This window comes from Pelodiscus sinensis, chromosome 6 (genome assembly GCF_052426305.1).
Source record: "Pelodiscus sinensis isolate ZL-2025 chromosome 6, ASM5242630v1, whole genome shotgun sequence".
Taxonomy (NCBI): domain Eukaryota; kingdom Metazoa; phylum Chordata; order Testudines; family Trionychidae; genus Pelodiscus; species Pelodiscus sinensis.
Genome location: NC_143057.1, coordinates 128,156,538 through 128,183,123, shown reverse-complemented (window position 1 = coordinate 128,183,123; position 26,586 = coordinate 128,156,538). Strand labels below are relative to the sequence as shown.

Below are 26,586 nucleotides of genomic sequence, written 5' to 3'. Positions count from 1 at the left end.
TGCTGAGTGGAAGAGTCAGAGCGCTGCTAGAGGAGCTGTGCAGCATGCCGCCTCCTGGAAGGAGCTAAGCTCCCTAAGATGTGAAGCACAGAGGCAAAGAGCCCAGGGGGACTCGGGACTTGGCTTGACAAAATGTTCAAACTTGCAAATCTTTCCTTCCCGAAACTGAGCTCACTGCTTCTCGAGGGAATTGTAATGCAGGCCGAACCCAGGAAACTTTGTTTAAACAAAGGAAGTCAGTAAGAGGCAGCTAGAACGTGACCAGCCACAAGCAGCAGCAGCTAGCATGCGCGTTCCAGACAGCGTAGCTGTGGGCTCTGTGCTATGGCTCTAGGAAACACCTCCCCTTACGGTACCGAGGAACTTGAAAGCAAAGAAGGAAGAGTTTGGAATCTAGGACGGGCCAAACTGGACCAGACTCTTGGTCCATCTAGTTCAGGGGCAGCACCAATGGCTTCTGAGCAAGGTACAAGGGCAGCTCCTGTGACAATGGGACAAGTCTTGCAGTCGTATGGTGGCTCTCACTCCATCTGGAGTTTTTCTTAAAACCCCGCTTCTGTAGTCATGTTGAGAGAATCTTGGCTTCCAGATATTTAAAAAAAAAGTAACTTTCCAGCCCTGTGAGGAAAGGCTTGAAAACGGGAAGCAATTGTGACCAAAAAGCTCAGAAGACAAATACAAATCAGTCAAATCCTAGAATTAAAACCCTCCTGCGTCTGGGAGCCTGCCTTGTGAATTTCAGCCCTTTGCACCAGCAACACTGTTCAATCTGCCCCAGGGAAAGGTTCCTCCTAGCCCCCAGCAGCCAGAAGTTGCCATATGCCCTGAAACTTGATTATTCCTTCCAATACTCTCTTAGCAGTGACTACTCCAGGTGCATATTCTTGTCCTTCACACAAAGGGGTTAGGCATGAATACGAGCTCACACATTTTTGCAGTGGCCACAAATCAAACATTAATACAGGATACTCTCAGGTAGATTTCAGCTCAGCACAACCACCTTAATTCTGACCCAGGATTGGCTGTAAAATCTGCATACAGTAATTCCTCGTTTAACACGTGCCCGCTTAACACGTTTTCGCGATAGCACGATTTTTTTTTTAGGGAACATTTTTCAAACAACACGACCCGTCCCCGCAATAACACGATTTCCCTTACCGGCTGGCCGGTCGCCGGCAGCTGCAGAGGGCTTCCCCTGCCTCCCTGCAAAGCAGCAGAGGTTCGCCGCTCACCGCGCCGTTCCCCGGCGACCCCTTCTGGCTGGATGCCTCGTGTCCAGCAAGGAGGGGTCACTGGGGAATAGTGCGGCGAGCGGCAAACCTCCGCCGCTTTGCAAGGAGGCAGGGCAAGTCCCGCACAGCTGCTGGCGACCGGACAGCTGGGGAAAGGGAAACCCAGCCGTCGGCTGCAAGCCCCCTCCCCTGTCCTTCCCTTCCCTTCTCCAGAGCAAAACAGCTCCCCTCCCTGCTATAACCCAGGCCCCTTTCTCCCCCAACCTTATGTCCTGGTCCCAGCTGCTAACAAGTGCAGGCTGGAGCAGCGAGCGCACATGGGCTTGAAATGCAACCCCCACCTTTTCCATTATTTTCAATGGAAAAATTGACCCCACATAACACATTTTCACTTAGCACGATCATTTTCTGAAACGTATCTACCGTGTTAAATGAGGAATTACTGCACTTTCCTTTAAGGGACGTGGTAAGAAGGAAAACACTGTCAGTTAATGTGTTTGTCAATCAGCATGAGTTATGTTTTGGTAAAGTGCATGTCACTGCTGTTTCCTGAGCAGAATAGTGTTGATTCTGTTTCACAGAAGGAACGCAGAACCGTACTGATTTCCAGCAGAGTTTGTGGGCTTGCCTTTGAGAGTAATCCCTATGTGCAACGGAGGTGCCGGTCACAGAAGAAGCAACTCGTAGAAGGTACAGAAACTTAGACCCCATGTTTTATCTCACACATGCCTATAGGTTGTTTTCATGCCATACCCCCACCCTAGAACGTCCAAAGAACTGTCACCCGTTCATACCGATTTATGCGGATATGTTGATATGTAACTTGCACTACCTAGGTGCTTATATAGCACCCATCACCTTAATACTGATCCATGACTGAGACCCAAGTCTCTGAGGTCCATAGCAATGCCTTGGTCATTGGTCATGGTGTCTTCTATGTTAGCACCAATGTTTATATCATCTCAGAATGTAGCACCTGACCCCAAGCCATTTGAGTCAAAGGAAATCCTCCCATTTCTTTCATGGGGTTTTGGATCAGGCCTTTAGCACTTTATGTTTTGCGGTATATTTTCCCCCAATCAAATCAGAGGCCAGGTAGATGATGTATACTCAGGGTAGCAGTATGAATGACTCTCTCAATGACTTAATCACCTGCATTCTGCTACAAAGACCTTTTACATCTGCACTTGCAAGAGAATCCTCTGAACTGTCATTCATGTTAAAATTCGACACTCTCCGGGAAGGAATGAACAAATACGCAAACTATCTTACCCATTACCAAGATAGCTTCCCCAATTATCACCTCTAATACCATTAGCTCACAGACGTCCCACTCTCCCCACCTCTAATATCATCATTCACAGACACTTACCTTCCTTCCTCTCCCCCCCACTGCCTCCCCCTCCTGTTCTGAAATGTGATTTGTCCTTTTCATATGTGTTCATTTTTTTAATTGTATCCTTTGGTATATATGGTTGTGACTATTTTCTTCCACTATTTGATCTGAGGAAGTGGGTCTGGCCCACGAAAGCTCATCATCTAATAAACCATCTTGTTAGTCTTTAAAGTGCTACATTGTCCTGCATTTTGCTTTAGCAGTATGAAGTTATTGCTACCACAGAGAATGATAAAACACAAACAAACTGATTGGAACAGCAAGTTTTTGAGTGCTAATATATTTGGCCTGAAAGATATCAAATTTCATTTCAAACTGGTCCCAGGTATCATGTCTCTGAGCCACACAGCAATGGACTCATTAAGAATTCCTGCAGCACACTCCATAATCTCTGGATTGAAATACAAATGCTTTCCATAGCAAAAAGACAGCCCTTTCTTTCCAGGGAATTATTGCAACCAAATGGTTGGGTTAAAAAACAGAGTCACATTGCAAGTCATTCCTGCAGTTTCAAAGATGGGGACTGAAATGAAAGATGCAAATCACTTGCTCACATCTCAGCATGCAGCAGTTATCAGAGAGGAAACCCATAGCAGAATTCAAGACAGATGACTTTGGTACAAGGATCAAGTGACTTCTGAGAACAAACTCCCCCACCATAGCCACAATTCTATAGCAAAGAGAAATGAACCACAATTCTAGGGAAATCCAACCTAGATGGGGCTACCATAAAGGTGGGTGCATAACTCTTTGGAAAACAATTCCCAGAGAGCAGCTGTCAGTGGTTCACAGTCAGGCTGGAAGGGCATAAAAAGTGGGGTTCTTCAAGAGTCTGTTTTGGGGCCGGTTCTGTTCAATAACTTCATCAACGATTTAGATGATGGCAGAGACAGTACGCTTAGTAAGTGTGCAGAAAACACTGTCAGTTAATGTGTTTGTCAATCAGCATGAGTTATGTTTTGGTAAAGTGCATGTCACTGCTGTTTCCTGAGCAGAATAGTGTCGATTCTGTTTCACAGAATTCCAAGCTGGGAGGGGTTGCAACTGCTTTGGAGGGTAGGGTGATAATTCAAAATGATCTGGACAAACTGGAGAAATGGTCTCAGGTAAACAGGATGAAGTTTAATAAGTGGAGCACTTTGCATTTGTCCTTAGGAAGGACCAATCCGTTTCACACACAGAATGGGAAGCGACTGTCTAGGAAGAAGTCCTGCAGGATCTAGGGGTCAGAGTGGACGACAAGCTAAATAGGAGCTAACAGTGTGACACTGTTGCAAAAAAAGCAAACCTGATTCTGGGCTGCATTAACAGGGGTGTTGTGAGCAAGACACGAGAAGTCATTCTTCCGCTCGACTCTGCACTGATTAAACCTCAGCTGGAGGATTGTGTCCAGTTCCGTGTGCTAGAAGAGACCACTGTGATGATGCAGTCTGAGCTTCTCTATACCACAAACCATACGATTTCCCTGCATTCAGTCCTGTTTCAATTGCTGTGGTTATACAATACTGTATTGTTTAGAAAAACATTTCATCTCGATTTAAGAAATGCCAGTGATGCACCATCACAACCCTTGGTGAGCTGCTGCAACGGTTAACTGCCTCCTTGTCCCACAACTTGATCTTGTGTTACCTTTGTCTGTTAGACTGTAACCGTTAGGGGCACTGGCCCCATCAGAGTGGGAAGTAAGTAGGCGTGATATTTGATTTCTGAAAAGCTTTCACGCAGTCCCACATGACTGTCGCACATGCAAACTAGGGAATTAACTGTATGCTGGGTGCAGTTTAAAGATTGTACTCAAAGGTAATTATCAATGGTTTGCTGTCAAACTGGGAGCGTGAATCTAGTGGGTCCGGGGGGGAGGAAGGGAGGGTCGGGTCTATTCTAGGTTCAGTACTATTATTTTCATTATTGCTTATATAATGGAGACAACATGGAATCTCCATCACTGGAGATATTTAAGAGCAGTTTGGGTAGACATCTGACAGGGATGATCTAGAATGGTGCTAGGTTCTGTTGTGAGGGCAGGGGACTGGACTTGATGACCTCTTGAGATCCTTTCCAGTTCTAGAGTCCTATGAGTCAATGATGTCTAACTCTAAGGGTAATTAAGATGCTTTCAAGGAAGGCTGTGGAATCCCCATCATTGAGGTTCTTTAGAACAAGTTAGACAAAACATCTCTCATGGATGGTCTGGAGATACTTGATCCTGCTTCAGCACAGGTGACCTCTCAAGGTCTCTTTCAGCCCTACGTTTCTATTATTGTAGTAATGTCTGTTTCTCCTGCGCATACATAGACACTGTGATCAAGTCATCCATTAACCTTCCCTTTAACATACTGACTAGATTCAGCCCCAGGAGTCTAGTATTAAAAGGGATGTTTTTTAATCCTGTGTTCATTCTTGTGGCTCTCCCCTGAATGCTCTCCAGGTACCAGCATTCTTCTTGAGGTCTGAGCACCAGAACTGGATGCAGGATTCCAGCAGCAGTCGCACCAGTGCCACATAGAGGGGTAATATGATCTTTCTGCTCCTACTCAGCATTGCAAGTACCAGAAGCACCTCCTTTGCCACGGGTCGCTCTGGGAGCTTGTGCCTTCTGACTGCTACATCCTTTTACAGAAGCACTGCTCCCCTTCCTATAAGCACAGCCTACAAACTCTGTTCCTGGGTGTAGACATTTACACTTGCCCCAAGCCAGATGCATGCTGCTTGCTTAGGCCCAGCTTACCAAACAGCCTGGACACTCTGTCTCACTGATCTGTCCTCTGGGTCTGGGTCTGGGTCTGCCTTCGAAGGCCAGAGCCAATGGAACACTCCATTGCAGCACCACGAATGCCCCTCCATGTCAACTTCCCCTGCACCTGCCCAGAGACTCTAGGGATGCAAAATCCCAGTTAATTCAGTTAGCCAGTTATAAACCTTCGATGTAATTGGTTAACTGATTAAGTGGGATCCCTGCCCCCCCCCCACAAGCTTGCGGCTGCTGGCTGTTACTGCCAGCTGCTGTCTCCCCCACACGATGGAGGGGTGGCAACAGAAGCCAACATTCCCAAGTGCAGGGGGGAGGCTTCTGCTCCAACTCCCCTCCCCCATATGGGAGGACCTATGTGGGAGGACCGGCAGCCCCAGGCATGGGGGGTCAGCTTCTGCACCCAGCCCCCCTGTTCACATCCCTAATCACTTCTGCCTGGTTCTGGTAAGCCAGCATTATTGAAACCAACACGAGACCAGGGAAGTCTCTACGTTTTGTACCAATTTCACTTTTGCTTATGGGGTAGATTTTTTAATCACTTTAGGTAAACTGACAGATGCATAGATGCAGTCACGAGTGTATGGAGAGACACTATCGCACGGACGCAGTCACAAGCGTATGGAGAGACACTATCGCACAGACGCAGTCACGAGCGTATGGAGAGACACTATCGCACAGACGCAGTCACGAGCGTATGGAGAGACACTATCGCACGGACGCAGTCACGAGCGTATGGAGAGACACTATCGCACAGACGCAGTCACGAGCGTATGGAGAGACACTATCGCACAGACGCAGTCACGAGCGTATGGAGAGACACTATCGCACAGACGCAGTCACGAGCGTATGGAGAGACACTATCGCACGGACGCAGTCACGAGCGTATGGAGAGACACTATCGCACGGACGCAGTCACAAGCGTATGGAGAGACACTATCGCACGGACGCAGTCACGAGCGTATGGAGAGACACTATCGCACAGACGCAGTCACGAGCGTATGGAGAGACACTATCGCACGGACGCAGTCACGAGCGTATGGAGAGACACTATCGCACAGACGCAGTCACGAGCGTATGGAGAGACACTATCGCACAGACGCAGTCACGAGCGTATGGAGAGACACTATCGCACAGACGCAGTCAGGAGCGTATGGAGAGACACTGTCGCACGGACGCAGTCAGGAGCGTATGGAGAGACACTGTCGCACGGACGCAGTCAGGAGCCTATGGAGAGACACTATCGCACAGACGCAGTCACGAGCGTATGGAGAGACACTATCGCACAGACGCAGTCAGGAGCGTATGGAGAGACACTGTCGCACGGACGCAGTCAGGAGCGTATGGAGAGACACTGTCGCACGGACGCAGTCAGGAGCCTATGGAGAGACACTGTCGCACGGACGCAGTCAGGAGCCTATGGAGAGACACTGTAGCACAGACGCAGTCAGGAGCCTATGGAGAGACACTGTCGCACGGACGCAGTCAGGAGCCTATGGAGAGACACTGTCGCACGGACGCAGTCAGGAGCGTATGGAGAGACACTGTCGCACGGACGCAGTCAGGAGCGTATGGAGAGACACTATCGCACAGACGCAGTCACGAGCGTATGGAGAGACACTATCGCACGGACGCAGTCACGAGCGTATGGAGAGACACTATCGCACAGACGCAGTCACGAGCGTATGGAGAGACACTATCGCACAGACGCAGTCACGAGCGTATGGAGAGACACTATCGCACAGACGCAGTCAGGAGCGTATGGAGAGACACTGTCGCACGGACGCAGTCACGAGCATATGGAGAGACACTATAGCAGCGCAAGCCCTCCATGTTGGTTCAGCATTACCCCAGCTGGGATTCCACAGCTTGAAATATACTGGTTTCAAATCCATAGATTTAAAGCAGTTCAAAACTAGTTTGTAGACAATCTCCCAGGCAACCCCTCTGGGTAAATCTGCCCAGCCTGGTGTGCAGAAAACCCTTGAGAGAGAAGCTTTTGGGAGAACAGCACCACCGTTCTCTGCTTTCCTCTCCTGCTGGCAGGCTTACGCTGGAAGTCATCTCTGAATGCTGCCTAGCCGCCGCTGCCTGCAGGGTGTGAATCCAGGGGATGCTGAGCTCTAAGGTGCGTGTGTCAGAGGAGTTCCGACAGGGAGGTGGAAAGCAAGCCCCGTACACAAAACCCGCTCCAAGGACTCTACATGGCAGTGATGACAGTCTAACCAGTCCCAGACACGACCCAGACAAAAAGCCCTGTCTTGCTTTTCTAGACAAAAGGCATTACCCTGGATTGTCAGTCATGACAATACTAGTAATGTGCCTATTTAAGCTGAACAGGTTTCCCTGTTCAGAGGATCTGGCCGCAGGCCTGCAAACCACACATGTGAGCAACCACACATGTTAACAACTGCAAACCACACGTTAGCAACTCGGAAACATGTTAGCTAACCACATATGTTAGCAACTCGGAAACATCATTACTCCTGCAACGAGGAGTAATGGTAGTTCGAATTAGGAGTTTTAATTCAAACTACCTAGCCCGTGCCGCGTGTAGCTGCAGGCAGGGAGTTAGAACTACCAGGTATTTAAAAGTGGCGGCGCCCGGGAACATGCAAATGAAGCCCGGGATATTTAATCCCAGGATTCATTTGCAAGTTCGAATGACTACATTAGCCACCCTAGTTCGAACTAGGGTGGCAGTGTAGACATACCCTAAGAGACAGTCCCTGCCCCAAAGTGCTTACAATCCAAATAGGCAAGGCAGACAAAGGAACTATTATCACCCTCCAATTTACAGCAGATGGGGAAGCCAAGGCACAGAGAGGTTAAGAGATTTGACTAAGGTAACACAGGACATGTGTGGCAGAGCCAGAACCTGAACCCACATCTTCTGAGTCCTGGTACAAGGGCATCAATCACAAGACCAGGTTCCTTCTGCCCTGCTGACGCTAGCAGCATTGCAAGCCTAGAAGTGAAGCTATTGACCTATTACCTGAAGCATGGCCTTTGTTTAAAAGTGAAGGGTCCCATTTGCTATGGGGTGGTTTCATTGCTAGGAGATGAGGAACCCCCAGCAGAAATGGCCCCAGCCTCTCCCACACTCAGATCTTATTGCCCAAGTTGTCACTGGTGGTCTATGTGGACAAGTAGTTTGAACTAGGGTGGCTAGTGTAGACAAACCCTTACTGTGTACACACACAGCACCAATGGGGCCCTGAGGTGTTAGCTTAATACAGGCAGTCCCCGGGTTACATGGATCCGACTTACATCAGATCCCTACTTACAAACGGGGTGAGGCAACCCCGCACTAGCTGCTTCCCCCCAGCAGACCAGAGAGACGTGGAGTGGCTTTTCTCAGCAGACACCTCAGCTTGAGAATAAAGGACTGAGGGAAGTGAGGTGTGGGAGAATAAAACTGAGCTCTGGAGAAATGTTTGGCTAGAGTTTCCCCTACAATATGTGCCAGTTCCGACTTACATATAAATTCAACTTAAGAACAAACCTACAGTCCCTATCTTGTACGTAACCCGGGGACTGCCTGTACAATAAAATGAGCCTGGATGTAAGTGCAGGTGGAATTGTGCCATGTGGAGCAATTGAATAGTCTAAGCGGATAGCTGATTATCAGTCTTTTCCTGTTTGTGTCTCTCTCCAAGCTACTCAATGGGGTAGTGCGGAAGGAGGGGTTGTGACAGCCCTGGGGGTTGGGTGTGTGCCTTGGCAGCTGCCCCTGCACTCCTCTGAGCAGAGGCACCATGATTCTGACCGGCGTTTGCGCTAGCAGTGTCAGATGAGCAGTCTCTTTAGCCACTCCTACCCACCCACCCTTCCGCAATGTCTGGTCCCCATCTGGCTTTTAACATGTGAGCTGGCACTTGCTGAATGAAAGATCTTATCGGGTCTGTTTGGGCTTCTGTGCAAAACAACAGCAAGAGGAACGTTTCCATGGCTTTTACAGACTGAATTTATTTTTAAAGGAAAAATATTCCCCTGCAGGCTTGGCAGCTCCTCGCTAGCACAGGAGAAACAGAACATGAAATGTACTTGCATTGGCGAAACTGACCGGCCTGTTTACATTGTCAGGGCTAGGCGAAGTACAGGATTAAAAACTAACAGCAGAAGTACAAAGTAAATCAGACTGTCAAATTCTTTCCATTATATTAATCCAATGCAGTGGTAATAGGGCAAGGGAGCCTTAAACTGCATATATGATTTTTATCTAACTTGCGTCTTTCCATCTGAAACAAACCTGTCTCATCCATCACAATGGATTCCATCTTCATCACCCCCACGTGACACCGTCACAGTACAGATACCCGTTAAAGAGTACAAGGATGTATTTAGCAAACAAAGTGGCAGGCAGCCACCGATGTGGTGTTCGCAGCTAAGTCACTGCACCTGTGAAGTCGGTTTTCTTTGCCAAAAGCAGCCATTATTAGCCCCACCATCTGTAATTTCCAGAGAGTGTTTACCTTCAGCAGCAGCTGCTGCGTTTAGCTAGTTAGTTTGTTTCCAAAACTGCATGGAGAACCCTGAATGTCCTACTGTGCATTGAAAACATACAAACAAACACACACACATAAAAATAGTGAGAAAGGAGAGAAAAAGCATCCAGGTAAGGGAGACCAGAGGGATCCTTTGGCTGCTCCAGCAGCAGACAAAGTGAGTCAGATCATCCCACCCATAGTGCCAGCGTGAAGGGTTCCATGATGCAAACTGCCCTCTTCCTGCAGCAAGGACGTGGGCTTTGTCACCCCATGGTGTTGTGCTCCTTGTCCCAGCCCTCTGCAGGATCCGAGATCAGTGGGTAGGGAAAGAGCAGAGCCTGGCCACCCACACACTCCCATCCCCCAGCTCTGTGGAAAAACAAAAGCCAACAGTTCGGGACTGCCCTGGATTTTCCAATTTCCCCTCCTGAGCAGGGCACCAGCCTCAAGAGAAAGGCCTGCGCAGGAGGCTGTGGCAACATGACTACATTGAAATCACTCTGCAAGGGCAACTAGCAGAGCTTCAGCGCCAGCCCCTGGGGAGGTTCTGGGCTAGAAGGCTGTCCATTCTGCAGTAGAGGAGCGATCTTCCCAGAATCGTGAGTCGCGGCAGCTCACAGATCCATGCCCCACAGAATGATCCCAGACACACTAGTGCAGGGTGCGAGAGCGGATCCTGGCCTGTGCAAATTCCACCGCAGGACAAAGGAGCTGTTAGCTCTGGTAAGGATTCAAATTAAGGCTAGAGGATGCTTATATAGAGATGCTTCTATGGCATCCTCCCCCAGCCCAGACGTTAGAGGAAGAGGCAGAGTACAAGTCAATAGAATTTCAAAGTGCAGCTGAGAGGGAGTAGTTCCTTTTTCAATGACAAAGAGTTATCATGAGGGAGAAAAACCTAATCATCATGCAAGGCTGCCCATGCAGCTAGTGGTTTTATTCAAAGATAACAGCCTGGCACCCTCAGGGAACTGGTTAGAGGGCAACACTTGTTGACTATGGCTTTGCTTTAAGCTGCTACCCTATTGTAGACAGCTAGAGCACTCAGCCATTTCAATGAAAACAGATTTCTATTTAGATTCCGATATTCTCTTATGGTGTTTGCAACACGGAAGTTGCTGTCTGATGCTGTCTGTGCTAGTGTAGGAAAACCAGTTAGTTAGTGACACTGAAAAGTCTGCTACCACAAAAGAGAAACTGACCAGTCGGCTTTTGTTTTACAAACTGAGTGAAATGCAAATAATAAAAGCAGCAATAGCAAGAATATGTTTGATTTTTTTAAATTACATATGCATGATCTAAAGTGATGCTAATAATACAAGGATGAGAAAATGCAGGCCAACATTCCAGATTCCTAACTATTGTGATGGTGTCTGCCATCGTGGTAAACACATCTATAGCAGTGCAATATTTTTAAGCTATATGCTATCATTTAACCCAAAATGCCCCTTTTAGACTGCTAAATGATTTAATTTGTAACTTACAAGAGCCATGTCCCACTACAAACAGATCCTTGTACTTTGGATTCCTGTAACAAGAGAGTAAACGTAAGAGAGTATTAATGATCTCACTCCACAGGCGTGCATGGGTTTCACAGGATAAAGCTACGTGGCCTGCCCAAAAGAACATACAGTCCAGGGCTTGATCCTGCAAACATTACCTGTGTGACTGAAGCTTCGCATATGGCTATTGTTCACAGGCTCAAACCCTATGGCTACGTCTACATTGGCAAGATTTTGCGCAAATACTTTTAACGCAAGAGTTTTTGCGTTAAAGTATTTGCACAAGAGAGCGACTACACTGGCATGTGCCTTTGCGCAAGAGATGTGCTTTTGCGCAAAAGCATCTGTTACAGTGTAGTCACTCTCTTGTGCAAGAAAGCTCCGATGGCCATTTTAGCTATCGGGCTTTCTTGTGCAAGAAATTCATGTTGCCTGTCTACACTGGCCTCTTGCGCAAGAACAGTTGCGCAAGAGGGCTTATTCCTGAGCAGAAGCATCATAGTTCTTGCGCAAGAAGCACTGATTTCTTACATTAGAAGGTCAGCGTTCTTGCGCAAGAACTCCCCGCCAGTATCGCCAGCTTTTGCGCAAAATCTTGCCAATGTAGACACAGCCTATGTGTGGACTCACACAACAGGAGAGGACGGCAACACATGGAGAGGATAAGGAGGGGCTGTGCCAAAGATGACAACAATCAGATTCTAGTCTCTAGAGCTTCCCACCTGGTAACTCCCTGCTTTTGATACACTAGTACTCGTATATCTCCCTGCTTCTGTGATTTCCATGCCATGCATGTGACGAAGTGAGTTTTACTCTGTAAAGCTGATGCCCAGATAAATCGTGCCACAGGACACCTGGTTGTTTTTGCAGATACAGACTAACACCACGACCCCTCAGACTAATTTTGATCAGTAAGCGCTGCAGGAGGGCAGGCAGGGCAGCGTTGATTCTCCAGAGCTCCCAGGCAGAGGGAGCTGCAGGGAGACATCTCAGCTGAGAGGGCTGCAAAAGTCTAGGAAGCCTTACAGGGAGGGCTATATAGGTGAAGCCCTTGTAAAGGATTCTAAAGACTTTTAGGCACAGAGGGAGGCTCTGTGGATGCTGATGCCTGTTGAGCATTAAAAAGATGAACTAGGCCTGGGCGAGAGAAGCTGAGTACTACTGTATGTTAGTAAATGAGATCCCAGAAAAGGAAAGTTAATCTGAACATATCGGTGGTGATGTTTTGGAGCGAGAAGGAAGAAGGTAAACTGAGGCAGCAACAGCTTCCCAATGCTAGGTTGGGTAAGGCCCTCTATGAAGCACACCTAGAACCATGCCCGATACAATTAGTTACTTGTGGAAAGAATCCCTATTCAGGATGGTGCTTGAAACCCACGCTTAATGTAGAGCATGCGCTGAAAAGTGCTGTCCTGGAACAGAGCCAGCGGGAAGATTTACACTGCAATTAGGCACCCCCTTACCCATGCTTGGGGAGGTCAGGCCAAGGGGTGTTTAATTGCAGGGTGGATGTTCAGGATGGCTCTGCAGCCTGAGCTCTGGGACCTTTCCACCTCCCCGTTCCTAGAGTCTGGCCTGAAGCCCTGAACATCCTGAAGAGCCTGAATGTCTGTTGAGTATCCCTTTACCTCAAGTCTCAGGAGCCCACGCCAGCTGGCATGGGACAGCTGCTGGTTTTTAACTACAGTGTAGGCCTGCCCCAAGTGTCTTACTTATCCTTTTGCATGTGCAGTTACCTGACTGCAACATGGAATTCTACTCGCACTTCGTCCTGCTCGGGGGGTTTTCTGTGCACAGACCAGAGCCTCTGCTTTCCAAAAACAGACCCATTAAGTCATACAGCCCTTTCCTCCCTCCCCCCAGCCAGTGCAGGACTGACCCCTCCTATATGGTCTCCAGAGATCAGCCCATCTGGCGGGAGGGTCTCAGAGGAAGGACCCTTGTTCTGTTTCTTTAACCTTTTTGCCTGGGTGCACCACATTCAGCCAGCTGTGCTCCTCTTCCCATGGAGTCCAAGCAGGTGTCTGACCATTCAGCATCACAGCAGACGCTGTCTGGCCGAGGCCCCAGCGTGGTTTGCCATGCCCAGGAATAGCAGCGGGGTTGAATTATTTCCAGCCAAGGTCCCCTGGAAAGCACCCGAATGTTTTTAAATGAGAAGTCGGGCTTCCTGCCACGGTCACGGAGCGGGACTGCCGAGTTCTGCATTTCCCGGGGACACAGGCTCACGAGGCTGCAGGTGCCACCGCGCCATTCTTGCCCAAGGATTTGAGAGCTCAGATCTGCAAGCAAAGAGCTCACCAGCAGATGGCAGTAACTGCCAGCCTCTTGGCTTTGTCGTACTGAAACTTCCACAGTGGAAGGAGCGTCCCCTCCTGGTCTCTGTATTCATCCGCAGGGTCCTCGAAATACTTGAAGTCTGCAAAGGGAGGAGAGGAGAGGAAGGTCAGCGCGTGGCACAGAGCCTAGACCAGCGCCTGCAGGGGGTCATCACGGCACTCCTCTCCCTTCGAGCTGAAGGGCAGGTGCCGTCCCAGATCTCCGAGCTTGTGCCCAAGGCACGTCTCCCGCCCGTGATTCAGCATTTAGCCCAGCAGAGCCTGGGTCCCGGGTGGGATAGAGGCGCGGTACGCGCACAGAGCAAGAGACTGGCCCAGCCTAATCACCACAGATCGGGGCAAGGTTGCCAGGTACCTGGCTTCCGACAGGAGCGTCCCCGCTGACCTGGCTGCTAAAAGTCCAGCTGGCAGCGCACCGAGGCTAAGGCAGGCTCCCTTGCAGTTGGGGTTGGTCCTGCCTTGGGCAGGGGTCTGGACTCAAAGTCCTCCTGAGGTCTCTGCCCGCCCTGGGATTCCAGGATTCCCTGCCTGTCCTGGCACTGCACAGCTCCTGGATGTGGCCCTCAGGCGAGCAGCTCCCCTGGCTGGGAACCGGGGCCAACGGGAGCTGCAGGCACAGGCAGCCTGCAGAGCCCTCGGCCTCTCTCCATAGGAGCCAGAAATGCTGCCTGCTTCTGGGAGCAACCTGAGGTAAGTGCCACCTGGCCAGGGCCTGCACCCAACCTCCTGCCCCAGGTCAGAACCCCTCCCACAGCCTAACTCCGTCCCAGAGCCCCCACCCCGGAGCTTCCTCCTGCACCCCAACTCCCTCCCACAGCCCAACCATAGCCCTGAACCTCCTCCTACACCCTAACTCTCTCCTACAGCCCACAGCCCAACCCCAGCCCTGAGCCTCCTCCTACACCCCAACTCCCTCCCACAGCCCAACCCCGGCCCTGAGCCTCCTCCTACACCCCAACTCCCTCCCACAGCCCAACCCCGGCCCTGAGCCTCCTCCTACACCCCAACTCCCTCCCACAGCCCAACCCCGGCCCTGAGCCTCCTCTTACACCCTAAGTGTATGTCTACACTACCACCCCAGTTCGAACTAGGATGGTTAATGTAGGCAACCGGAGTTGCAAATGAAGCCCGGGATTTGAATTTCCTGGGCTTCATTTGCATAAAGCCGGGCGCTGCCATTTTTAAATGTCCGCTAGTGCGGACTCCGTGCCGCGCGGCTACACACGGCACGGACTAGGTAGTTCAGACTAGGCTTCCTAATCCGAACTACTGTTACTCCTCGTTTCACAGCCCAACCATGAGGAGTAACGGTAGTTTGGACTAGGAAACCTAGTCCAAACTACCTAGTCCGTGCCGTGTGTAGCCGCGCGGCACGGAGTCCGCACTAGCAGACATTTAAAAATGGCGGCACCCGGCTTTATGCAAATGAAGCCCGGGAAATTCAAATCCCAGGCTTCATTTGCAACTCCGGTTGCCTACATTACCACCCTAGTTCGAAGTAGGGTGGTAGTGCAGACACACCCTAACTCCCTCCCACAGCCCAATGCCAGCCCTGAGCCTCGTCTTACACCCTAACTCCCTCCCACAGCTCACCCTGAGCCTCCAACCCTCTGCCTCAACCCTGAGCCTCCTCCTCTGCAGCCCCACCCCAGGGCACATTCCCCCCACCCTCCCCGAGCCCTCATCCCCTCCCACACTCCAACCTCTGTCCCAGCCTGATGAAATTAAGTGTTGGGCAGAGGGAGAGCACATGACCGAGGGAGGGGGTGGCGCCTCGGAGAAGGGGTGGGGCGGGCTGGAGCAAAGGTGCGGAGATTTGCGTGGTTAGAAAGTTGGCCACGCTGATAATGCATGGGAAGCGACATGGGAAGGTCACACAGCAGGTCAGTGGCAGAGCTGGGACTAGAGCCAGGTCTCCTACATGGCAAGTGCAGTGGCTCCGGCACTGGGCCACATTTGCTCGTTTTCTTTTGGAAACTGCAGAGCCGTAGGGGACCTCCCTGGGGGTTTGGAGACACAGACTAATGTGTTGCTGTTTCTGGCAGTGGCAGCCCTGCACAGACAGTAAATAAGGCACACACCCCCAGGAAGCAAGGTGCTAAGAACACAGACAGTGAGAGAGAAACATGGATTCTAAGGAAAGGGAGAACCACCACCAAGTGAGGTGAGCAGGTGCAGAGGGGCCATGTCCTCCTCAGGCAAGTTCTAGAGAACATGACCTATGAGGGAAGGCTGAAGGAATTGGGTTTGGTTAGTTTAGAAAAGAGAAGATTGAGGGGGGACATGAGAGCCGTTTGCAGGTATCTAAAAGGGTGTCATAAGGAGGAGGGAGAAAACTTGTTCATCTTGGCCTCTGAGGATAGAACTAGAAGCAATGGGCTTAAACTGCAGCAAGGGAGGTTCAACAAGGACAAGTGCAGAGTCCTGCCCTGGGCCGGAAGAATCCCAAGCATTGTTACAGGCTGGGGACAGACTGACTAAGTAGCAGTTCTGCAGAAAAGGACCTGGGGGTTGCAGTGGATAAGAAGCTGGAGATGAGTCGACAGGGCGCCCTTGTAGCCAAGAAGGCTAATGGCATATTAGGCTGCATTAGGAGGAGCATTGCCAGCAGATCTAGAGAAGTGATTATTCCCCTTTATTCGGCACTGGTGAGGCCACATCTGGAGTATTGTGTCCAGTTCTGGGCCCCCCACTACAAAAAGGATGTGGACGCATTGCAGAGGGTCCAGCAGAGGCAACCAAAATGATTAGGGGGCTGGAGCATATGACTTATGAGGAGAGGCTGAGGGACTTGGGTCTGTTTAGTCTGCAGAAGCGAAGAGTGAGGGGGGATTTGAGAGCAGCCTTCAACTTCCTGAAGGGAGGTTCCAAAGAGGTTGGAGAGAGGCTGTTCTCAGTGGGGGCAGGTGGCAGAACAAGGAGCAATGGGCTCAAGTTGCGGTGGGAGAGGTCCAGGTTGGATATTAGGAAAAACTATTTCACTAGGAGGGTAGTGAAGCACTGGGATGGGTTCCCTAGGGAAGTAGTGGAGTCTCCATCCCTAGAGGTGTTTAAGTCTCGGCTTGACAAAGCCCTGGCCGGGTTGATTTAGCTGGAATTGGTCCAGCCAAGAGCAAGGGACTGGACTTGATGACCTTCTGAGGTCTCTTCCAGCTCTATGATTCTATGATTAGGAAAAAGTTCCTAACTGTCAGGGTGGTGAAACACTGGAGTAAATTGCCCAGGGAGGTTGTGGAATCCCCATCTCTGGAGATATTTAAGAGGAGGTTAGATAAATGTCTCTCAGGGATGGTCTAGACAGTATTGGGTCCTGCCATGGGGGCAGGGGACTGGACTCGATGACTCTCGAGGTCCCTTCCAATCCTAGTATTCTATGATTCTATGATTGATTCTATTAACACAACCCCACATCCGCCAACACCGCTGTCCCGGGTGTCAGGAATGACTTTAGTGGGAAGAGAGAGGGGCTCCATTAGAAGGGACAAGATAGATGGAATCTGTCCCGGGATATCTGTGCCCTGTTGTAAGCAGGCCTACCGGATGGGCTCGCACAGCTGTTTGTACAGGCAGCTCAGACTGTGCCATGAAAGGAAATGGCAGATCTCCTGGAACCAAGATCACATTTAACTCCCCTAGAAAATGCCTCCCCAGATTCCCATTGTAACTTTCTTCGGGTGATGGGGATAGAACAGCTGCATGTTGCAATGTTTTACTTGAGGAACGAACACACGATGAACCTTGGCACTACGGAGGTGCTTTCGCTCGGAGGACCCTGGCCTTTTACAGACTCACTAATTAATCTGTCCTCACAGTATCCATGGGAGGCAGAGAAATATGACCAGCCTCACTTTCCTGACGGGGAATCGAGCCGGTGGACGGATAAGTGATCTGCCCGAGGTCACCTAATCATTCACTGGCAGAGCTTAACATAGGCCCCAGGAGTCCTGACTCCAGTCTCCCTGCCATAACCATTAGGCATTAGAATTAAAGGCTGTCGCCCTCCCTCGGGGACTCTGCCAGTGAGGGGAAGCTTTGAATCCACCTCAGGGCTCCAAAGCCGAGGCTGCGTGGGGTACATATGGAATCAGTGATTTCTCCATGTGTCGTGGCCATACACTTTCCCAGCCAGCGCTATATTTTGGGGATTGTATTGGCCGGCTGTGCCCACGCCAGTGGAAGCAACGAGGGGTGTCTGATGCTGCCGTCACTTGCCTCAATTGCTGGGAGGCCTGTACCTGCTTTCTGTTGGCTGAAGGGGTCTAACCCTGGGCTGAATCTAGCCTGTAGATTTTAGAAGCGACCAAAAGGGTGTTGGCAACTTTGGGGCCACTTCAAGTGGTCCCTTCAGGCAAAGGACAGGCTGCCGGAAGTGGCCTCTCACACAGACGCCTCCGTTGCAGGGACTGCGAGAGTTGGAAGTAACATTTCATGGACTATTGCACTTTACCATGGTGACCCTGGACAGGGTCAGTATGGTACAGCCAGTCTGGAGCACAACCGGGACTCTCCTCAGTGACATTTCTCCCCACTGCTCTTCCTCGCCGTGCCGGGCGAGCTTTCCAGAGGAGTCCTTGCAGCAGGTGTGGCCACAGAGCTCAAAACACCTGAGTAGCCTCTGACTTCTCTGAGGGGTGATCCAGGGCTTGAGCCACGGAATGGCCAGTTGTCACTGATTCGGGCTGGACTTTCTAATGGAGCCAGAGGGCCAGGCATGCGAACCCCACAGACGAGAACCCGCAGCCTGCCTTCTCAAAGGAGCTCTCACCACTCTGGCCACAATGTCCAGCCTGGGTGCGAATGGAAGTCTCCGGGGAGGGCGCCGTACCTTGCGCAATGTCATCAAAGGTATTCTGATTGACCATCCGCTCCACTATTTTAGCTGCCTTGGTCACCTTGGTTACGTCATCGCCCTGCCAAACAGGAAAACATTTTACAAGCAACGTGTTGAAAGAAAGGGAAATTACTTCCTGTGCAGCGCTTCCCTGGAAAAGGAGCTTCAGGGTCTCTCGGGGATAAGCATAGCCCAACGGGTTTAAAAGCCTTTCAATAAATCTCTAGGAATTCAACTTTTAAGTTGTATGCAGATCAACAGCAGCACACAGCATATAGCTAATGGAGTCGGTCACGGGGGGAGGAGGAAGGGGGAGGATTTTCAAAGACATGGGACAGCTAGGTGCCTTGAATGTCCATAAGAATAAAGCTCTTATTGTCTTACAACTGTCTTAGCACAGTGGAAAATTCCATTCTGCAGACGACATGCTACAGGGACACCAGAACATGGAGGGTGATGAACATGTAATGGGGTAGGGGCAGGATCTGAGGGGGAAGAGCAAGATAGGAGTAGGTCTTGGGGAGAGGAATGGTGCAAGGGTGGAGCTTGGGAAGACAGGACAGCACAAGGGCAAGGCCTAGAGGGAGAAGGGGAGGTATGAGGGTGGAGTCTTGGGAGAAATGGACAGTGTGGGGGCTCCAAGGGAAGGGGCTGTGCAGGAGCAGGGGCTCTGGGGGAAGGACTACTGTAGGCCCAAGGCCTCAGGGGGAAGAAATGGTGCCAGGGGTGATAAACTCCAAGCCCCCAGTCACCCAAGCCCTGGGTCCGCCTCCCCTCAAAATGAACAGTTCCTGGACAACCCTGAACACAGGATCTTTCGGCATGTACCTTAGCGATAACAATTGTGCTCTGTCCTAGAGCCTGGCAGAGGAATAGTTAGAAATTTCACAGTATGCATATTGATACGTTCGCAACTTCTTAGAAAGTGCATGGCAGGGGGGTGGCGATGGATAACCAACCACTGCCTTTCTCTAAAATGTGCCTTATCCATTGGAATCAAATGGGCGTTAACACAAATGTAAAAGAGCTGAATAAAAATCACTTCCCCCACAATTCTCGATTCCTGCAATGCCTTCTTTTCTCTGATTATCCAGTCACCACCGCGTCCATCGACTCTAGAGATTCTCCCGAGCAATTCCCTGCTTTTGCTAGCTATGGTTCCACTCCACCAGCATTGGCAATGTTGGGAACCCAAGTTTAGACCTGTCGCTGGCTCTCACCAGCACCTTGCGCTGAACAAGGCTCCTGGACATGGTGGCTAAAATGCTGAAGATATGAAGGGAGCAATTCAACAAATTTGTATGCCACAGGCATATGAAGAACAAAAGATAGGCCATATTGGATCTTCATTGTCCGCCGAGTCAGCTACATTGCCTTCAACAGAGACTAGCAGTCACTGCTTCTCCCTGCCCCTTGTCAGTAAGTACTGCTGTACCCGCAGAGGGAGCAATACCCTGCTGATCCCCACAGAGATCAGTGGGAACATCACCATGTTCTTTTCACTCTTAAGCTTCCCAGCTTCATGTCTGAGATGGCCCCATGAAGTGAAGATCAGCAGAGGACACTTAACTCCATTGTACCAAAACGGCCAGAGAGTTACACTCTCAAGGTATGTCTAGAGACTACATGGCTCCGTCGACGGAGCCATGTAAACTAGTTTCCCCCGCATAGGCAAAGAAGCGGGGATTTAAATAATCCCCACTTCATTAAAATAAACATGGCCACTGCGCTGTGCCGATGATCAGCTGATCTGGTACAGCACGGCAGTTTAGATGCGGATCTGTCGGCTGGGGACGTCTTTGCCGACCGATCCCTTATGCCTCGTGAAACGAGGTTTACAGGACACCCTAAACAAGCAAAGTGCTAAAGACGGCCTGTGAGGTGACTAGATTCTGATGTGAACATGCAAAACATTGTTGCCACCGCAGTTAAATGTTGCACCAAATCTTGTGCAAAGTGGGCCAAGTGAGATGTCTATGGAAAGCGGATGATTCGCTGATTCTGGTGATGCTGCTCCTGGGCATGTCTTGTGTTTGTATTTGAAGTCATGAAAAGTGGCTCTGTACTTGTATTTCAAACGTTTGCTTATCGGAGATTATCAACGGGCTTGGCCAACCTTGGTGAATGGGTAGCTAGTCAAGTGAATAGCCCAGGGGTGGGCAAGAGACTGCCAGCCCGCCAAGCCACTGCATCCAGCCCACGGCTGCCTCACATCGATCCATGGTTTACAAACCAACTGTTCTCTGTTCCAGATGGCTGGGGATGGAGGAGGCAGATTTCTCATGCTGTTCCTGCCCCCCAGCAAAATTTCTTAGCTCCCATTGGCCAATCTCTCAGTTTCTGACCAATAGGAGCTGAGAAATTTGCTGGGAGCAGGGGAAGTGTAGGAAGCCTTCTCCCTCCTTCCTCCTCCTCCCTCCCCCCCTCCTGCCCCTTCCCCGCATGCTCGGAATGGAGCCATGTGGAGCAGTGAGCAGCCTGCAGCAGACAGTCTGCCTCAGGCTCCTGCTGGTAAGCACCTCCCAGCCAGAGCCTGCCCCTGGCACCCCCACCCTCCCCCTCCCCAACCTTCTCCCCCCCTCCACAGACCCATACCCCCTCCCAGATCTGGCACCCGCGAGGGCAGGGGGCAGGACTTGATGACCTCTTGAGGTCCCTTCCAGTTGTAATGTTCTAGGATTCTATGATCTGCCCCAGATCACAATCCCCTCCTAACCTAGGTCACAGCCCAAAACCCTGCATCCCAGTCGCATGCCCTAGGTCACAACCGCCTCCTTCACCCAAACTCCCAGACCCCATCTCCCTCTTGCAGCCCAATCCTTTACCCCAAGCTCCCTTCTGCACCCAACCTCTATCCCAGACCCCGGAATGCCTCCACTGATATCCTGGAAGAGTGCGGCCCTCGACCACTTTCCAAAATCTTGGAGTGGCGCCCCCATCAAAAATGACTGCCCACCCCAGGAATAGCAGCACTTCACTGACCACGCACCTCAAGTGCTGCCAGTCCATAGCTGAGGACTTTGCTGTGAATGGTCAGCGCAGGAAGCAAGCCATGGCTGCTAGCTAAAAAGGACTGGGCCATGCACAGACAGATGACTTGCTCCCATTTTGGGAGGTACTTTCACACAAGGAGAACAATGACTTTCCCTCCACATGGGCAAAGGTATAAAGAGGACCCGGGGGCTTCCTCCGCCTTGGTCGTCATTCCTGTCTTCACTCCAGCTCATCTCATCGGAAGCATCTTCACTATCAATTGAGTCTGAAAGGACTGGTGACCTAACAAAAGATGCAAGGGTGGTCGGTGCTACTAGGGTTGGGGGAGGCAGGCCTCCAGCCCCACCTATAGCCCCATCCCTCTGCTGAGGTCCTGCCCCCCCCCCCCCACGGGGAGGGGAAAAGAAGGGAGGAGGTGAGCACATGCGCCTCAGCCTCCTCTGAGCCTCCCCATCCCGGAGCACCAGGGAGGCCCTCCCCGGCCCTTGAGCACAGGGGAGGGAGGAGCCGCACGGCTCCAGCTTCCCTGTCCCAGAGCACAGGGAGGGTGGGTGCTGGGGGCAGTAACACCCTCCCCAGAAGGCCTGCTGTAGGTGTTCTGGGGGCGGAGTGTGGGAGGGGCCATGCCTGGCGGTTTGGGAAGGTAAAACCTCCCCCCGCCTCGGCTACCAGATGCCCATGAAAGGATGTATTCCAGAAACTATTAAGACAGCAGTTTGTTCCCTCTCGGCTACAAGCCTGCCCCAGGAACTTTGCATCAGTGTGTGTCCTCGGATTCCTTTAAACACCACTACTTTCTTTCTTTTCTTAATCAACCCTTCGAGTTTAGATTCCAAAGGACTGGCACAGAGTTCTCGGAGCCATACATTGACCTGGGAATGTGACTGGGCCTTTGGGATAGGGGAGCTGTTCATCGGATTTGATGAGACTGATTTTCGTAACCTCTCTAAGGTGTGGTACTGGCTGTGGGCCAGGAGAAGCAGGAATGTCTCAGGGGATTGTGCGTGGGTGACTTCTTGCTGGCCAGTGTGGTAGACAGAAGTGCCCTTTTTTGGTTTGGTGCCTTATAGAAGAGGACCCCCAGTGTTGGGCTGGAAGTAGCCCTGTCTTTAAGCAATTCACCCTGATTTGCCCCTCTCAGCAGTGTCCCCAGAACCCTGTTATATTACACAGCCACAAAGGTAAATCATTTCAGAGGATGGAGTGTCCAGGACCTGTTCATTGTCCCTATTATCTGTTCACATTGTGTCCTTCGTCACGTCATGATCACGGGACAGCTACTGCCGCTGGGCTGGATAATGGATTCATTTTAAACAGCAGGGCTGAGAATAGTGAGTGATTCACAAACCAGGCGGCTGGGTTGAGTTTTCAGCTGAACTATTTGCTAACATTCAGGATTTACCAACATTTTCACACACACCCAGAGGTCATCCAGGTGCTTCCAGATTACAGCTATGCCCCCGTTAATTACGATGAACTGAAATCAACACTTTTAGGCACAAAAATATTCCCAAATCCTCTTGTTATTTGATTTTGACTGTTTGACAAGCTCTGCTTCTGAGGAGGCTGAAAAAGCCCCATTCAGGATGGTACAATATTATACTTTCCACCCCAAACTCAGCTTAGGAGACATTGACAAAGCCCTGGCTGGGTTGATTTAGTTGGGATTGGTCCTGCCTTGGGCAAGGGGCTGGACTTGATGACCTCCTGAGGTCTCTTCCAGCTCTAGGATTCTATGACCTTGCAGACTCTCCCCTCCGTGGGCTCACTCATGGAGTACGGTACTGTTCACCAGGGGAGAACAAAGGATTCTAGTCCTGAATTAATGGAGTTGATCATTCAGTTTGTACAGCACCAGCCTTAGCAGATCAGGAAATTCTCTATGCCGTACTTTACACCCAGGAATGTGACTCAGTGACCCCTCCTGGCTCTGAACAGTCAGAACAGGCTGACAGTTTTGCAGGAAGCAGCATTTCCTGTCACTTGCTCAGAACATGTTGCTCTTTTTGTTTCCCCGGAGTCACTGCTGGAAAGAACTACTAGTGAAAAGGAAAAAGCCAACGGGATCTTCAAAACGTCAATGTAAAGCTTCCTGCTGTAGTCAGTGAAGCATGCTGCAGTGTGGTACAATGTAGCTTCACTTCTAGTTTAATGATCTACTTCTGGCAATCCCATACTCCCAAGTAGATAACGAAAGTGCAAGCAGTCCTAGCTCAAGCTAAAAAACTCATGGATTTCAGTGGGACAGCGCATGCCCACAAGCACGGCAGAACCAGTCCCTTACACAGTACATCATATCAGACAGGCGTGCGTCTAAACCAACAGCCCAATCCAAGCTTTCTGCACGAGCAACTCCTATTGTCGTCAACAGGGCTTGACAGAAAAACAGCTCGCCAACCCATACTGCGCATGCGCACGCTGCAAATGAACGGGGCGCGCGGCTGAAATCTACTCGCCCATTGTATTGTTTGTCATCACTCTTTGGGCCTGCAGGATTGGTGTATCTGTGTTTGTTTAAAGCGCCATCAACAATGCCATATCAGCAATAAATAACACTAATGATACCTTTGAAATCTCACGCATGTCAGATCTAGTTTACTGGTGGCCCCAAAAAGGATGTACTGACAGTTCTCGCACTAGGGATGGAATTGTGTAGTCAATTAGCCAATAAGCAAAAGCTTATTGGTTAATGCTATAGACTACATACATTTCCTCCCCCAACCCTGCCAGTACATTTTTTAGCAGGCTGGCCGGCAGCCCGGCTCATTCCTGGCTTGTGACAGCTCCAGGGCCTACCCCCACTGTGGCTCTGCATTTAAAGTGTATTAGGAGCCAGGTAGGCAGGCAGCCCAGCTCAGTTCTGGCTTGTGCTGGGTCCAGGAGCTCAGACCCCACCCCCCTAGATAAGGGCTGCTGCCCCCCTGCGCTGCTGCCTCTTTATCAGAGGCACTAACGCAGGACGACAGGCAGCTAGTCTGCGAGGGGAGCTGGTTTTTAAACTGTGTAGACAGCGCCTGATTACAAGATAAGCTATTTCAAAATAACCTTGAAGGACCTTCTGCTCTCCCCAGGGTTGCTTGAGCTGGATCTCTGTTGTTATATCAGTGACGGGCTGGCTGGCAGGGCCTTCTCTGTGAGGACTCTGGGATTCTGGCATTTACTCCCCAAGGTCCAAACAGCCCAAGCATGGCCACTCCCTGGGATTATGCAAAATACGTCTGTCTGATCAGGTTTTGGAGAGGGCTGAGTTTATGCTTCCCCTAATGATAAAGGAGTCAGACGGACCCTTTGTAGGTAGCTGCCTGGCTGAGCTCCTGTTGGAACAATCATTCTGCAGCTGCTGAGCAGTGTGGGGAGGCTGACCTAAGTCTCTGTGTGGAAGTCAGACCTAGCAAACCACTCCTTGGGGAGGCGGATTACCTATGACAACAGAAAAATCCCTCCCATTGGTGTAGGTAGTGTCTACACTGGAATGCTACCGTGGCAGTAGACAAGCCCTCGGCTAGGTATCTCTTTAAAGGTAGAATTACAGAAGAAATAATGGAGCTCAAGTTCAATATCGCAGTCATGATCTGGGCTGCCTCAGCTGTCAGTCAGGTTTGAAAATGTAGGTGTATACTTTTAACAATACAACAAATATTCGATTGAAATACCCCACGATGTTACGTAACTTTAATGGACAACAGGTAGCATTTTCAAAAGCCGAAGTGACTTGCATCCTGAATTCCACTGACTTTCCTTTGTGAAAATTTCACCCCAAAACCTTTTACATGTTTTTGTAAATCTCAACCAATATTTCTACTGATTCCATCCTCTTCTTGCATACTTGCAGTGTCAAACAACTTACACAATGATGGATCTGCACAGTAACACAGAGGCACAAACCTCGCTCGCAGGACAGAATTTCATAAGAACATAAGAATGGCCGTACTGGGTCAGACCGAAGGTCCATCTAGCCCAGTAGCCTGTCTGCCCACAGTGGCCAGCACCAGGTGCCCCAGAGAGGGTGGACCAAAGACAATGATCAGGTGATTTGTCTCCTGCCATCCTTCTCCAGCCTCTGACAAACAGAGGCCAGGGACACCATTTCTATCCCCTGGCTAATAGCCTTTTATGGACCTAACCTCCATGAAATTATCTAGCTTCTCTTTAAACTCTGTTATAGTCGTAGCCTTCACAGCCTCCTCTGGCAGGGAGTTCCACAGGTTGACTATGCGCTGTGTGAAGAAGAACTTTCTTTTATTAGTTTAAAACCTACTACCCATTAATTTCATTTGGTGTCCTCTAGTTCTTCTATTATGGTAACTAATAAATAACTTTTTTTTATTCACATCAGGGATCTGGTTCTGCATTGTTTAGACTCCCGTAAAGAGTGCAACAACTTGAAAATGGAAACTTCACACTGTGCATCATCAAAACCAATTCCTGAATTTCTCATGGCATCACTATTTGCTCTCAGGGATGGGACCAACCACCTGGCAAGTCTGAGCGGCTAACATTCAGCCAGGCTAGAGATATAAATGCACTCGTGATCGACCACCAGCTCTGTCCAGAATCATGATTTACACATATGGCATGTACCTGAGATTCGAGAGAGGTTAACTTTCTTCCCCTTGGCTTCTCGTCTTTCTTTGCAGCCGTGGCTTTTGGCTTCTCTTTCTCCTTCGACTTTTCCAGTTTCTGAAGCTCCCCCACATAGGCATCATAGATCTCCCACTGAGAGAGACAGACGGAGAGTCAGAACTTCTTGTCTAATCCAAGAGGAGACTTCACTGCACTCCAGCAAACAGACATGGACCAGTATATGCCAGACATCACCCCATTCACAAAGCTACCAGTGTCTTTGCACCAGAAACACTCCCACTTCAATCCGTTTGAAGTCAAGGGTTATTTTGCCTGAATACAGATTGCAGGATTGAGCCCTGAGATTTTTAAAGCCCCAGGATTTCCTCTGTCATCCTAGCTTGGATCAGAATTTAATAGATCAAACAAGCTGCTTCTGAGGTAATTTCTAAAATTGCACTAAAAAAATTCAATTGCAGCTGCTTAGCAA

General features: G+C 50.2%; 1 protein-coding gene across 1 annotated transcript in view; it reads right to left on the bottom strand.

The window, feature by feature from the left end:
• DNAI1 (dynein axonemal intermediate chain 1) overlaps positions 1–26,586 on the bottom strand; it is a 217,942-nt gene that overhangs the window by 150,307 nt on the left and 41,049 nt on the right. The window contains exons 9-12 of the mRNA XM_075932798.2: positions 26,115–26,249; positions 18,534–18,618; positions 13,671–13,788; positions 11,352–11,395 (exon numbers count right to left, since the gene is read on the bottom strand). Coding sequence (XP_075788913.2) covers positions 11,352–11,395; positions 13,671–13,788; positions 18,534–18,618; positions 26,115–26,249 — 382 coding nt within the window. The remainder of the gene's footprint in view (positions 1–11,351; positions 11,396–13,670; positions 13,789–18,533; positions 18,619–26,114; positions 26,250–26,586) is intronic.